The sequence below is a fragment of the Pygocentrus nattereri genome, chromosome 22, assembly GCF_015220715.1.
Source record: "Pygocentrus nattereri isolate fPygNat1 chromosome 22, fPygNat1.pri, whole genome shotgun sequence".
In the NCBI taxonomy this organism is placed as follows: domain Eukaryota; kingdom Metazoa; phylum Chordata; class Actinopteri; order Characiformes; family Serrasalmidae; genus Pygocentrus; species Pygocentrus nattereri.
In genome coordinates this window covers 33726163-33740788 of record NC_051232.1, presented here as the reverse complement: position 1 = coordinate 33740788, position 14626 = coordinate 33726163, and the positions used below count along the sequence as shown (strand labels likewise).

Here is a 14626-nt window from a genome sequence, read left to right as displayed (position 1 = left end):
ATTCAGGATAACAAACAGTTTATTTACATGTGCTTAATCTGATGAGTACAGAAAAGCAGATTCTGTAAGAAATCCATGCAATGCATCTACATGCACTTGGGATCCTCAGATAAAGGGGAAACTAGGTTCACTAGCGTCAGGCAGTCATCGGATTTCTGCTTCGCAAACTCACAAAACGGACTATCCTTCATTTCGTCACGCATTTGGTTTCAGTGTCGCACATGCATAGACTGAGAAAACCGAACGAAAGAGTAACTTTTCTTCCATTGCAAACAATACTGAGCTCAAATCCAGCTCTTTATCAGACTTCTTAATCTGATTCGTTGGCCTCAATCCAATCAGCTGCCCCAGACGCTCTAATAACGCTGGGACGGTGTTAAAGCCAAGCTGAACGCTCAGGCACTTCCACAGGCTGCGCTGGAGCCGAGGGCCGACCGGTTCTGAAAGGATTAGACAGAGCTGCTAGAATACAGCAGACTGAGAAGAGATTCTGGGTCTTCCATGCCGCCATGCGACTGACCACATCTTCAGAGGACAAACGCAGTCCGAGTCCCATTTCTCACTGCTACCTCTACCCCTTGATTTTAAGTGTTGCCCCTTGGAACCGAGTTATGGGTAGTGGTTGAAACTTTAATGCACTGAAGAAAGAGGTCAAATCCTCTTTTTATCAGATTTCTTAATCCGATTCCTTGCCCAACACGCAATGTAAGACATCTGGGTATGCTGCTGGCTGATCGATGGATAAATCAGCGTGCCACAATGAGCCGACTGCAGTACCGTCGTTAATAACGGCACTAAAAAAAAAAAGTACCTGCTTAAATAATAATTAGCCTGAACGGTACTGGAGACTCAGCGAGGACACACGAGGCAGGGCAGCAGGTGCACCCTGGCCGTGCCATTAAAGCTAGAACAAAGCATTCACGCACAAAGCGATTTTCTGCACTGAGGCACTAACACATAGCTTTGATGTGTTATTATGGACCTGAGTTGCCCTAAACTGGTATTATACACATCACCACAGCTCATCAGTACGACCCAGTCAGCTGCCAGTGTTTGTTGATTGAGACGGAATGGCTGAGCTTAATTTTATCCACCTGTTGGCGATGAGTGTGGCTCAAAACACCTGAACTCAATCATTAGGGGGGTGTCCCAATACGTGTCTGTATTTAGTGCATCTTTTATTTTATATCATTTCCAAACGGATGAAGATTTGTGTGCAGAAACAGAATTATTAGGATCATTTATCTGAAATGTGTGTGGTGACAGAACCACACCATTCACAAAAAGCATGTACAGACCCTCCCTCACACCTAGGCCCCTCTGAGTCACCCCAGTCTTGTGAAATCTGTGTAGACCGGCTGAGGGCACGCGTGTGCGTGAGCTGTGGAGTGTGACGGCATATTCGGCGCAGGCAAGGCAGCGCACGGCTAAATGAGGCAGAGGTCCAATGTGCAGCAGCGTAGCACACCAGGGCCTTTTACGCAGTGACTGGAAAACGTCCAGAGACGTGGAAGAGATCTCATTTGCTCAGCTGCCACACAGACGCTCTAATAACGCTGGGACGGTGTTAAAGCCAAGCTGAACGCTCAGGCACTTCCACAGGCTGCGCTGGAGCCGAGGGCCGACCGGTTCTGGTACAGTGCTGAAAGGATTAGACAGAGCTGCTAGAATACAACAGACTGAGAAGAAACTCTGGGTCTTCCACGCTGCTATGTGACTGACCACATCTTCAGAGGACAAACAGTCCTGAGTCCCATTTCTCACTGCTACCTCTACCCCTCGTTTTCTAGTGCTGCCTCTTGTTCCTGAGCTACAGGGCAGTGGTTGAGATCTTCCTCTGAAATGAGACCCTCTAATAAAAGAGCATCACTTCATTAACAGCTACTAGCGCCGCTCTGTAGGCGACCCTGCCCGTCTGCAGGGACAGCAGAGGAGGGAAAAGTTCAGCTCCTCACTGCTGGGCTTTAGTTACATTTAGGGGTCATACGCCTTCAAAGAGGGGGGCAGTTATTTATTATCACCCCCCCCCTAATTCTTCAGTGATGTGAAGCTGAAGTCAGAGATTCTCCAGATTCTCGTTTGAATTTTCCTGTTCTACTTTAAACGGAGCAGCAGTTACATTCAGGCGCTTTAGCCGTCAGATCTGCTGGACTATTTAAGGTGGACCAGGAAAGTAAGCAAGTTAGCTACCGAGACTTACGGCAGCACAACACATCATATTTTTTAGAGATATCATGATACGATTTCACACATAAACCACAGCGTGATGTCAGAACACATCGATTTACAGTGCCAGATTAACGTACTTCCCTACACTGGGTCTGCTCTGCTGCCCTATTCTGCAGTCTAGCCTGCACAGTGACTTATCAGAGCGGCAACTTCAAACTACAGGAATAAGCGAAACCGAAACCGACGAAAAACATGGTTAAAAATAAATAAATAAACAAACAAACAAACACTCTTTGTACGTCTTCCACCTTCCACCCCTCTAGACAGCAGCTCTGCGGCCTTTATGCTCTGTTATTCGCTTAAACTCGAGTCAGTTTACACATACGTGACTCACGCCTGAAAGGCGGCAGCAGGTGTAAAGGCATACGGGGCCTTTTCGACCTGTTGCTGCGTCTGGACCCGGGACGAGAGAAAGAGTATCTTTCCCTCAAAGCCATAAATATTAGCGATTCATTTCGATGTGGATAAACACCATATGGGAAGTGTACCAACACTTTCCTGTCCTCTGGATCTTTTGTCCTCTGTCTGCAGGAAGGAGCGCGGCTTGTAAGTATTGACATTGAGATCGCCTTTCACCGGACAGCTCGATACATGAGCATCCTCCATTTCCTGTCTATGACACACCGGTGGCCGTTTCTGCAGTCTCTCTATTTTACGCTTTTACTCACACACACACACACACACACACACACACACACACACACACACACACACACCTTTCCCTGACAGCTGTTAGGCAGAAAGATTTAACCCAAATGGATTTAGCAGTGAATCCCCTTCATGATCATCACTCTAAACAATCAAGCGAGACTAAACAGGTTTAATCCACCAAAGATGGGGTTACGAGTCGCTTCCACAGCCTAAATCTCATGCTTCATTTGGGCAAGTAATGAGAGACCGTGCCACGTTCATAAGCATTCACTCATCGTTTCAACTAGTTTCCAAGAACACGCGGCAGCAGCAAAGCTGGGATAACAGCTCTACTGTAACGGAGCAGGACTTCCATTTACACAGCAGCCTCAACAACTCGATGCAATCTCCATATTCAGCATTTTCATGAGACTTGGGCCCAGTTCTTCACAGAAATCTGCAGGGTTCTTTTCCCCACGCCTCCAAAGCTCAGTCTGAGAAGCTGATTGGTGATCAAACCCCTCAGTGGTGCTGAGGTCTGGACTCCGGGGCACTCAGCCCATCGTCCAGCTTCTTTGTTTGATGTGTCCGTCTCCTTTTCTCAGTGAGGTTCTTCTTGATCAGCTACACGTCCTTTCAGACCCACAGCGCTGAGTGGTCTCCTCACAGTGGAAGGATGGACAGAAACACCTGTGGATGTTTTCAGATCTGAAGCAGCTTGATCTTCTCCTCTCTCTCAGAGATCAAAGCTTTCAGTGCTGTTTATCTGGCAGTTTTGGGGTCGACCAGCTCTTCCAGGTGGTTGCTATGAGTCACATTTTACATGCTAGGAGTCACATTTTAGGTACACTAGTACCTAGTACCTTGCTAGTAAAAGGTTGGACCCCCTTTTGCCTTCGGAACTGTTTTAATTCTTCATGACAGACTTTCAACAAGGTGTTGGAAACGTTCCTCAGAGATTCTGGTTGGTTATTTGAGTTCCTGCTGCCTTTCTATCATCTGGAACCAGTCTGCCCATTCTCCTCTGACCTCTCACATCAACAAGGCATTTTCGTCCACACAACTGACCGCTCACTGGATATTCTCTCTTTTTCGGACCGTTCTCTGTGAACCCTAGAGATGGTTGAGCGTGAAAATCCCAGCAGATCAGCAGTTTCTGAAATACTCAGACCAGCCCGTCTGGCACCAACAGCCACGCCACGTTCAAAGCCCCTTAAATCCCCTTTCTTCCCCGTTCTGATGCTCGGTCTGCACTTCAGCAAGTCGTCTTGACCACCTCTACACGCCTAAATGCAGTGAGCTGCGGCCGTGTGATTGGCCGATTAGCTATTTGTGTCAACAAGCAGCTGAACACCTGTGTGTAACAGGTGTACCTAATAAAGTGGCCGGTGAGAGAGAGAGAGTGTGTGTGTGTGTGTGTGTGTGTGTGTGTGTGTGTGTGTGTGTATATATATATGCTAAAAGCTGTGTACAGTGTCATACTCACCCATACTGTTTGTGGAGTTGCACCACATCAGCAGGCAGGCTGTGCAAATCACGTTCATCACCCCAAAGAGCAAAATCTTCCACGACTGCAACACATTCAAACACACAGGGATTTCTCAGGGTCATAAAATTCAGAACCGGGACGAGGCCACAGTACCTACTGGATCCATAATCTATACTTCATTAGATTAATAAGCGTTTAGGACACTGAGACTGAATCTGGACCGATTTTCTATGAAATTAACTTTAACTCGCTTTAAATTCAGGACTGAGCGAAAGCTCTAACCATTATTTAAAACCATATATATGTTTTTTTTTAATGGGAGCTAGTCTGAAGAACAAAATTTGGTTTCAAGTTTCTCCCGGACGCCTCCAGCCATCACAGATGTATTAAATTCCATCCGCAGCACATTTGATTTGACACAAGTATTGATCAGCCAAACCAGGCATTGGATGATCACTGCACACAACACTGGGTTTCTTCGAAGAGACATTAGAAAATGCTTAAATGAAAACACTGACATACATAAAGTAGCAACTTAATCTATTAATGTCTTTGTATTTATTGTAATATTAGTGTTTTTCTGAGCTATTGAACACTTACTGCCCAGACAAACAGCTTTTTACAGGTACTTCTCTCGCCTCTGCACTGTGCCGTATAACCGAAGGACCTGATTGGCCCTCAGTATGACTGGGGGGAAGGATTTCGTGCCCGTTTTCATAGCATTGCAAAAACAATGAGTTCAAAAACTGGTAACGATTTTCAGGAGGAGAAAAAAAAAAGACTCAAACTGTAACAGAAGCAAATTTATAAACACATATTTCCAAGTAAATCTGGAGCATTTGTACTGGTTCATTTACCATGACGTCTGAACAGAATGCAGCAATTAATTTACAGTACAAAACAACAAAAACGGAGATACAAGGGTTTTATTACGCGACAAGGGCGATACACGGACTGTACAGACTGGCAAACAAATAATAAAAAATTATTATTGCTGGAAATAAAGGGAAAATTATATTGTTTAATCTTTAAAAAGGTTCTTTACACTTTACAAAAACGGTCATTCACTTCAGGGAACCACAAGTGGTTCTACTGCTGCGCCGCCCCAATAAACCCTTTCTAGCACCCTTATTTTTAAGAGCGCCTGGATTCAGGTGCATTAGGCCAACCACAGCGGCTCACCTTGGCCCTGTGCTGAAAAGGGGCTATCGCTACACATTCAGACGCATAAGGGTTGAGGAGGGGACACACTAATGATCTCGAACCAATCCTCAGGCTGTCGCGCTGAATCAGAGTCAGCCGCATTCCTCTGAGTGCTGTGAAATCCACAATTATGGGCCTTTGTGTTGTTATGACAGCAATAGGGCACCAAGTGACAGGTCTGGCCGTGGACGGAGATGGGAGCTGAAGTGTGTGTGTGTGGGCCTGTGGCGGTGTCTGTCTGCGTTTGACTGTGTGTCTCTGTGTGTAAACAGAGAGACAGCGCGTTGCCCAACATCAGTTTCCCCCCACAGCACCGCCCACCCCCTCCTCAGGGAGGGACGGGCGGGCGCAGAATTCAAAGACTGACCCCACCCGGACAGTAGGGGCACTGCACGAGACTCGCCGTTTATACTGACCTCGTCAGGGAGCGTGGATGAAAACACAGGGAAATGACTTAGATTTACAGTTTGAGTCATTTCTGTGAGCAGTAAAGATGCCGAGTTGGTGCTGATTAGTACTGGACCAATATAAAATCCAAAAATCTCACACTGGCTGTGTTTACATGCAAAGATTTTTGCTTGAATGATTGAACACCTTCTGATTAAGACTGAGGTGTTTATGTTCTCACTCTACTCAATAACCCGATTAAAATCTCCGTTTACAGGCTCGCTGCAGGTGATCCGATCCCAAACTACACACACGAGAACCACTTAGAGTAAATGTTACCATGACAACCAGCATCACGTGAGTCCAGTCAGAGTGAGATGAGCAGCAGTGAGCAGTGCTTGTGGTTTTAACTGCTTTAAAATGACGTCAGACTCAGGAAAACGTCCTTCACACGTCCTTATTAAAGAAGGCCGAGAGGAAGACGTCGTGCTCTGAGACGCATAAGCTGGACGTCCGTCCCACCGCCGTCTTTTAAAGATCAGAGCATGAACTTCGTCTCCTCTGCAGACCAGTTTCTGCTCCGCCGTGTTGAACGGTATAAACTCTCACTGTGACGCGACGCACAAGCAGAACGGACTGAAACTTTCTGATAGGGAATGTAATCGGATACAGGAGCTTACACGGATATTATTCTTCTGTTTAACAGAGTATTTACAAGATTACCACCTCGATCAGTCAGATAGAAACTGTACTCTGAATGGCCTCAATTGACTTCTGACTGAGGCGTTTTCACGAATGTATTCTATTCCGATTGAGCTATTAGTCGTATTATTAACGGATTATCAGGCTACTTGTAACCGTGGCTGTTGGGTGGTGCAATGTTAGGTTTTACTGGTATCAGGAAAAAGTGGTACTGTGTCAGCTGTAGTTAGCAGCACTGTCTGTGCTTTAAAGGAAATACACCACTGTCCTACAGTTTCATAAACAATATCACACCAACAATTGCCATCCATTTCTCTCAATTACTTACCAAGAGAACAGGCGACCTGCTGACCCACCGTTCCTCCTTAACACTGAGGACCTACACTTTCTCTAAAGGCCTCACAGTTTTGCCGGGACAACTCAGTAAAAGGTCATCCCACACAAAACCAGTCCGGCAGATGGACCATTTGCTGGTGCATCGTTTATCCCAAAGCTGCTTAGCCCCGGACAGCGCAATGGAAAACCAGGCTTGTGCTCCCAGTGACTCCCAACCGCAGGGATGAGTGGATGAGGCAAGTGTAGCTGGCAGATGGAACAGGAGCCTGTAATTTCTATGGAGATGATTGAACAGCTTATAACCCCAATACTGTTCGGCAAACATTTGCCCACACAAACGTCCGTGACAACATCTGTGATGCACGTGAAATCTCTGAGAAATTAACACAAATAATACAAATTATTAGATTAATTGAGAGAAACTACTAAAATGGTTCTAATAATCCAATTTACTCCAAAACTTGGCTAATTTGATGGTCATGCTGTGTCCTAAACCTTCTCAGCCCAAGAGGGTCATAGCCTGTTTGCCACAAAGTCCCAAAAAAGCCACTCTAGTGTTGACGGTTTGCCTAAAGAAGACTGAAGTCTTCTAGGAAGGGAGGTCTGAAGGATTAAATCGGTTAGCACCCGGTCCGTTTTTTTGTTGCAGGGCTGAGTAAACAGCTTAAACTTAAACAATGATTCCAATCTGAGGAAGCGAAGTCGAGCAGATGGCGTTGGAGTAACCAGTTCAGTTGTGACTCGTAGCGAGGCTAATGCCGGCGGGCTCCTCTGTCCTACGGCCTTTAGATCCGAACACCTCAGTACAGGTAACTACCCGGTCCTTTTCCTGCTGAAAGTGCACACGAATGAAAAGTCATGCCGGAGAGGAAGTTCTGCAGCGTTCTGAGCTGTGGCCTGCTGGGCTAAGCTAACACTGGCGTAGTCGGCGCGGTACCAGTCTCCTGATCCCGGCCCCTCTCCCAATTCCGAGAAGAATTTCATTTACAGATCCCACCCTGAACTCTGTTTGCTCCCTAATCTACGAGGTGTAATCCAATCCTGGTTTGTTTGTAAAGCAGGACCCTGGTGTTGAGCAAAAGTAGATTAGAATCACACGCCCACTCTGGCGCTCTGATATAATCCAGCCCGCCATCCCTACCGTAAACCTCCTCGGCCCACCAGCATCATAACCCGTTAACCTGCTGCAAACGTGTCAAAAAGGCCACTCTAGCTGCGGAGATTCGGCCAAGGACTTGCTGGAAAACAACCTGAGCTTTGAAGGATTAAACCCAATGGTCAGTAGTGGGTCTGTTTTCATTGCTGGGCGAGTAAACCGCTTAAACTATAAACCCAAACAGTTCATAGCCTCAAGTCCCACAGCGCGCAGGTGAGCCGGGTGGGTGCGACCGTGCGAGAAACTTACCCTTCGATCCGACGCAACCAGATTGAACTCTTGAACGAACTTTCCCAAGAAGGACTTGTGCGTCTTGCGGAAGGGGTGAATGGTGCCCTGTGAGAATAAACAAGCAAGAGAGGCTTCATAAGGGCTGTGCAGTGTGTGGGCACATTTACACAAAGCTTTATATGTAAAAGCTACAGGACGGCAACACAAACCTGCGGGTTTAAGTTTTAAAACATCAGAGAAAACACATAAAATCCCATGCGGAAGCGGAAGAGTGGACGTTTATCCATGTCAAACAAAGACATTAACTCTGTTGTACGCAGTGACTGACTTATGCCATCATCATTAGCACTTCTTTAATGTTTCTGCAGCCGATCTACCAAAACGTCCCTCCGCTAAAGCCAAAAACTCATAAAATGCTGGTTAAAAAGCGAAATTTGTGCTCTAGTTTTATTCCAACCCTCTCGCTTTTGTTCATCAGGGGTCAAACATTGACTGACCTCTGCTCTTACAAGGTCTGATGGGAAGCAATATCTGCTACCATAAACCAGCTCTAATAGGGGTGGAGAGGAAACAACACTGAGCCCCCCTTGATGAACTAGAAGCAGCCTAGACAATGGCACCATCTAGTGTTGAACCTCATTACTGCACAGACGGCCCAAAGGCCTGCGCTCTAAATCAGGGGTGTAAAACTCAGCTTATAAACGGGGCAAATCAAAAAATCTCAGCAGATCTGTGGGCGGCTGGGTTTTACTTAATGTTTTACAGCAAAACAGGCAGTGAACATAAAATAAAAATAAATCTGCATTTAAAATCAACCACCTATGTGCTTGAACTAGACCCCAGGCATCTGGCCCAGAGATTGCTTTAGGGGAAAGGGGGTCGTGGCAGTGCACGCTGAAGCCTGGAGTACATCTCAGGGTGAAAGGGGCTAATAATATTGGAAAATTAATTTAATTTCATGGGCCGAAACGGACCGTGTCACAGGCTTGACTTGGCCTGGGGGCCTTGCGTTTGACACATGGGCTCTAGGACACGCTCCAACACCTGCTTTATCACAACAGACAACTCAATTCATGCCTATCAATAGATGTGATTACAGAAAAGGACCCCCATAACACTCTTACTCTGCGTTACGGTGCACCGCAACATTCTAACTTCACTAAATACGGAACCGTGCTTGTCGGCACAGACGTCCACTGTCCCGTCACAGTAGCTCCAAATAACGGCAGACTTCTGTTTTGCCAGCCAACACGTCTAATTCATGCATGACTTCTATGAATAATATGGCTTAGTCAGTAAACCTCATTAGAGAGAAGCCTGTTGTATTAGAGCACAGCTGACATGCTGAACCAATAAATGATGTAAATTCATCTCATCAGCAATTACTGAACATCCATCCAACTGGTAAACAGGGGTGGGTTTTTTCAGCTTTAATTCATCACCTAAATGGGTCTTTATATAGGCTGCGCACTGTGTGCTCGTTTCTGGTATCTTTAAACGCAAGGCTACGCAACGGCCAAACAAATTTATCGGTTTAAAGTTGTAAGTGTTAAAACTAAAAAAAAAAAAAAGAAATAGAGGCAAAATCATTTCCAAACCTCTGGCCAATCAGACTCCACGCTCAGTGTTCACTCCACGCACCCCTGAACAGCACACAGGCGCAGAAGAGTGAAGACACTCTTAATGCTTTACTGTGAGGTACGGTTCATAAGGCTGTCATGACAACTGACATAACCCTATGTAATTGCTTAGAAATGCTAATTCCATGAGGCACCATCCGTCACAAAGGCTACTTTCGCCAACTGTGACCAAAACTGGCGAACGTAACCTTTAAAGCGAGTGACACCTATTATAATAAACATTTATAATAGGGTGGTGTCAACTGTCATGACAAGCTTATGTAGGTGTCATGTAGCCAGACACACCACCACAACACACCACCACGTCAGTGTTACTGCAGTGCTGAGAATGACCCACCACCCAAACAGTACCTGCTCTGTGAGGGTCCATGGGGGTCCTGACCACTGAAGAACAGGGTAACAGAGTATCAGAGAAACAGATGGACTCCAGTCTGTAACTGTAGAACTACAGAGTCCAGCTATACGGTCAGTGGAGCTGATAAGATGGACAGTGAGCGTAGAAACGAGGAGGTGGTCATGATGTTACGCCTGATCGGTGTGTATTCAAGGACCAGCAGCAACTCTGAATAAAACACTCCTCATTCAGACTCCCTGCTGCAAGGCCCACAAGCGATAAACCACAACCCAGCAGCTCTACTAGTCACTAAGCCCGGTCCAGGCCGGTGATATTTATCGCCGTCGCTCGGCCCGATGCGCTGCACTGTGATGTCCCTTCAGCTTCTCACGACTTCACGTTAACACATTCGGAGCCTTCAGAGCGCAATACAGTGGGAATGACTGGGACTAACGGATCACTTCCAAGTATCGCAGTCCCCCTTGGCTTGGATATTTCTGGCTAGGCCTCAGCCAGAGGTTTGTGCCGGAGACACATAGACACACCCTTCCATTCTCCCTCCTGAATGAATTCCCCCCTCTTTTAACTCTCTAGCCCTGCCCCATCAGGTTAACCCATACCATCGCATGAGGCTAGTGAGGGGTTACATAAAACAATGACAAACAACTTTAGGACAACACAGTTTCTACCAGTTTCTCCTTCATTAATATCAATCTACCCCCAAACCCAATATCAATCTACCCCCCCCTTCTACATACAGCCGTGGGCTTTACCGGCCAGTATAAGGGAAGCCCTGGAAGGCGCAAGCACTGCCCTGAGGATCAGGACAGAACAAGGATAAAGTGAGTATTTCCCTCGCCTTTTCATGCCCCAGTGCCCTTTCAGTCTTGGTAATGGGACAGACTCTTAACTTACCAGAACATAGGTGTCTGTTTCCTGCTTCTTTCGGTGTAAAGGTGTGTCTGTAAACAAACAACAAAGAAAAACTCCATCAATACCATTAAACATTCCTGATTCAAGAACAGAGGCGACTCTGTAGACCTCCGAAATACCTCAAACACACACACACACACACACGTTCCAGGTATATTCTGAATAAGACTTCTTTATAAGGCGCTCTATAATCTACACTTGTGCACATCTCTGCTTTGTCCGTTTTTCCCAAGCCGAATGCAACTATTTTCAATAGGCCTGCGGAAAGAAGCTGGGAACCTGGCTTTGGAACCTCCTTCCAGAGTCCAGCAGTAAGAACAGCCCATGGTGGGGGTGGGAGGGGTCTCTGTTTAGGTTCTGAGCTCTGGTCAGACAGCGACTTGTCACAGTGACCCGTACGGGAGGCAGTGACGTCCCAATAACTGTCTCTGCTGTCCTAACCACCCTCTGCAGGTACGTCCAGTGTGAGGCGCTGAGGCTCCTGCCCAGACAGAACCCCAGCTGGTCAGAATGCTCTCCACAGTGCCTCTGTAGAAGCTGGTGAGGATCGGAGAGGGTGATGAAGGACTAGAGGACGACCACCACAAACTGTGCAGCAGCAGACGGGCCGTCGTCTCTGACTTTACATCTACGAGGTGGACCGACGGGGTAGGAGTGTCTAATAGAGTGGACGGTGAGTGGACACAGTGTTTAAAAGCTCCAGCAGCACGGGTGTGACTGATCCGCTCGCACCAGCGCAACACACAACACGCCACCACCACGTCAGTGCTGAGAATGATCCACCAGCCAGATAGTACCTGCTCTGTGAGGGTCCATGGGGGTCCTGACCACTGAAGAACAGGGTAACAGAGTATCAGAGAAACAGATGGACTACAGTCTGTAACTGCAGAGCTACCCAACCTACCTAGGGCTCCTGTCTGGTGCAGAACCGAGGGGGTTTAATGTCATGACAGACCTGTGGACATAAAACAGCGACACAAAGCTACATATTTCTCTTCTGAACAGTCGTGAGCGGCTCTAAACTGTAAGAGAACCGTCAGACCTACATTAGCCCTACATTAGACCTACATTAACCCTACATTAACCCTACATTAGCCCTACATTAGACCTACAGCCTCAGGTGTTGTGATCGGAGCAGCAGCCGTTCATCACAACACGGAGCTGGCGAGGCTAAGCTAGCTTAGCCTGTAGCTTTGACGTGGTAAACAATGTAAACAGCCGCTTCGAAACGACGTTTAAATTCCCCAAAAACAGACTAAAACAGACTAAACCGCGACTAAAACAGACTAAAACAGCCTAAAACAGACTAAACCTGCGACTATTCGCCGTCACAGGCAGCAAATTCAGTGTTTAATGACCCGGCCGGGGGGGAAAGGTTCGTTGCCGTTAGCCGCTCGAAGCTGAACTCGGCTTTCTAATTCGAATTTCCACGGTCCACCTTAAATGGTGCGGCGGTACATGTAACTGCTGCACCATTTAAGGTGGAACGGGAGCGCCAGTGGGCTCGTTTGGCCGCGGAGCGTCTTCCATACCCGAGTCCTGGAAGTTGATGACATCCACCGCCACCATGTCAGGCTTGTCCACGGCCCCGACTTTCCTCTCCGTGACGCCGGACGGCACCACGTCCGGCTTCGGGCCCAGCTTCCTCGGATAAAAGTCCGAGCCATTGTGGAACGAGAGCCCCGCTGGAGACGTGGACATACCGTCCATCGCCATGTTATCGGCAGGGACTTCCGCGCCTTCTTTCCTCTCACAGGCTGACGCCGCGGCGCGTTACCACCACCTACCGTCACCGGAGGATCTGTGGACAGGGAGCTCACCAGAACCAGTTTATGGTCCAATCACGCTTCTCCATCTGCCAGTCCGATGGACGAGTCTGGGTTTGGCGGTTGCCAAGAGAACGGGACTTGTCTGCCTGCATTGTAAAGTTTGGTGGAGGGGGGATCATGGTGCGGGCTTGTTATTCAGGAGTTGGGCTCGGCCCCTCAGTTCCAGTGAAAGGAAGTCTTAATGCTTCAGCACCAAGAGATTCCAGACAATTTCTTGCTCCCAACTTTGTGGGAACAGTTTGGGGACAAAGCGAGGTCCATAAAGACATGGATGAGCGAGTTTGGTGTAGAGGAACTCGGCTGGCCCGCAGCCTTTGGGACGAATAGATGCATAGTTTTCATATTCAAAGGAAGCCCATTAAGGCATTCGTTTCTACCTGATTTGATTTTACTCTTCACGTGTACAGGCCAAGTTCGCTGTTTAAAGCTGTACTATGTAAGATTTGGGGACCCCTCTGGTGGAAATGTATAATTGCATGCATTCAGGTCTTAAAAAAAAAAAACTCCCACTAAATTTGACGTAACGTCTGATTGGATTATTTCTGGCTTTACAGTGCGACTCGCAGACATGTACACGCTGTTTTAGCCTGTCTTTTTTCCTCCTGACTATTTCTTTCAGTATTAACTAGAACATCTCACACGATGAAGCTTTTAGCTTGACTTTTTATATACTATAAATTTTCAAGGGTTACAGTCATGCGATATCTCCACAGCCTAAATCATGCCTACATACTGTAATCTTTGTCATGCTTCCTAGACAAACTAAGGTAAATCAACAATGAAGTCAAATGGTTATATTCGTTGCTACCACTAGGTGTCACTGTCGTCAGTGCTGAGATACTTCCAACTTCATTGCTTTGACATGCAGCAGTCGTGTGACTACGCCGATGCTCATTTTCAGCCAATATGAGTCAATTTGATTAAAATATGACCAAACTAGATGTTACTGAAGGACGTTTGACCACCTATTTCAATCTAAATCAAGGTTCAAACTACTTGCAGATAAGCTGTACGTTTCTGATCATCTACAACGTTCAATAAAGGGGCGTTTGATGCGACGATTGTAGGGAAGACTCATAACAACACCATTTTCCCACCGAACATCCTGCACCGTGCCGTCTTTCACGGCTAGGCCTCATGGTGTAGACACAAAAACTCAGCAGACCTTCGCAGTTCCACCAGAATCTGTGCTAGCTGTGTCAAAGTGAAGCAAACCACGAGGGGAAAGCGCAGCGTCGGAGCTACACCGGCTGTAAACGAGGGCCCAGGAAGGACCTTCGTCCACAAAACTCTGCTTTATGTTGCGCTGCATGTGTTTCCATACCAAATGGAGGCGAGCCAGGACAGAGAGAAGGATGTCTATGCCATTTCTATAGACATGAATGGTCACATTGTCGCACCACTGTTCAGCAAGTGACATTGAGAAACTGCGATGGGGGGCTGACTGAACTTGAATGGTGCTTGTTGTCTCTAGCAACAGCATGGAGCTGCTCTTCTTGCACTGCTTCTACCATAAATGGCACAAAA

At 47.0% G+C, this 14626-nt stretch overlaps 1 protein-coding gene across 1 annotated transcript in view; it reads right to left on the bottom strand.

The window, feature by feature from the left end:
* The window catches only part of slc30a6 (solute carrier family 30 member 6), a 48397-nt gene extending 35411 nt beyond the window's left edge, over positions 1-12986 (bottom strand). The window contains exons 1-4 of the mRNA XM_017724694.2: positions 12803-12986; positions 11253-11299; positions 8382-8468; positions 4346-4430 (exon numbers count right to left, since the gene is read on the bottom strand). Of these exons, the coding sequence (XP_017580183.1) occupies positions 4346-4430; positions 8382-8468; positions 11253-11299; positions 12803-12986 (403 nt within the window). The remainder of the gene's footprint in view (positions 1-4345; positions 4431-8381; positions 8469-11252; positions 11300-12802) is intronic.
* Between the last annotated feature and the right edge of the window lie 1640 nt (positions 12987-14626).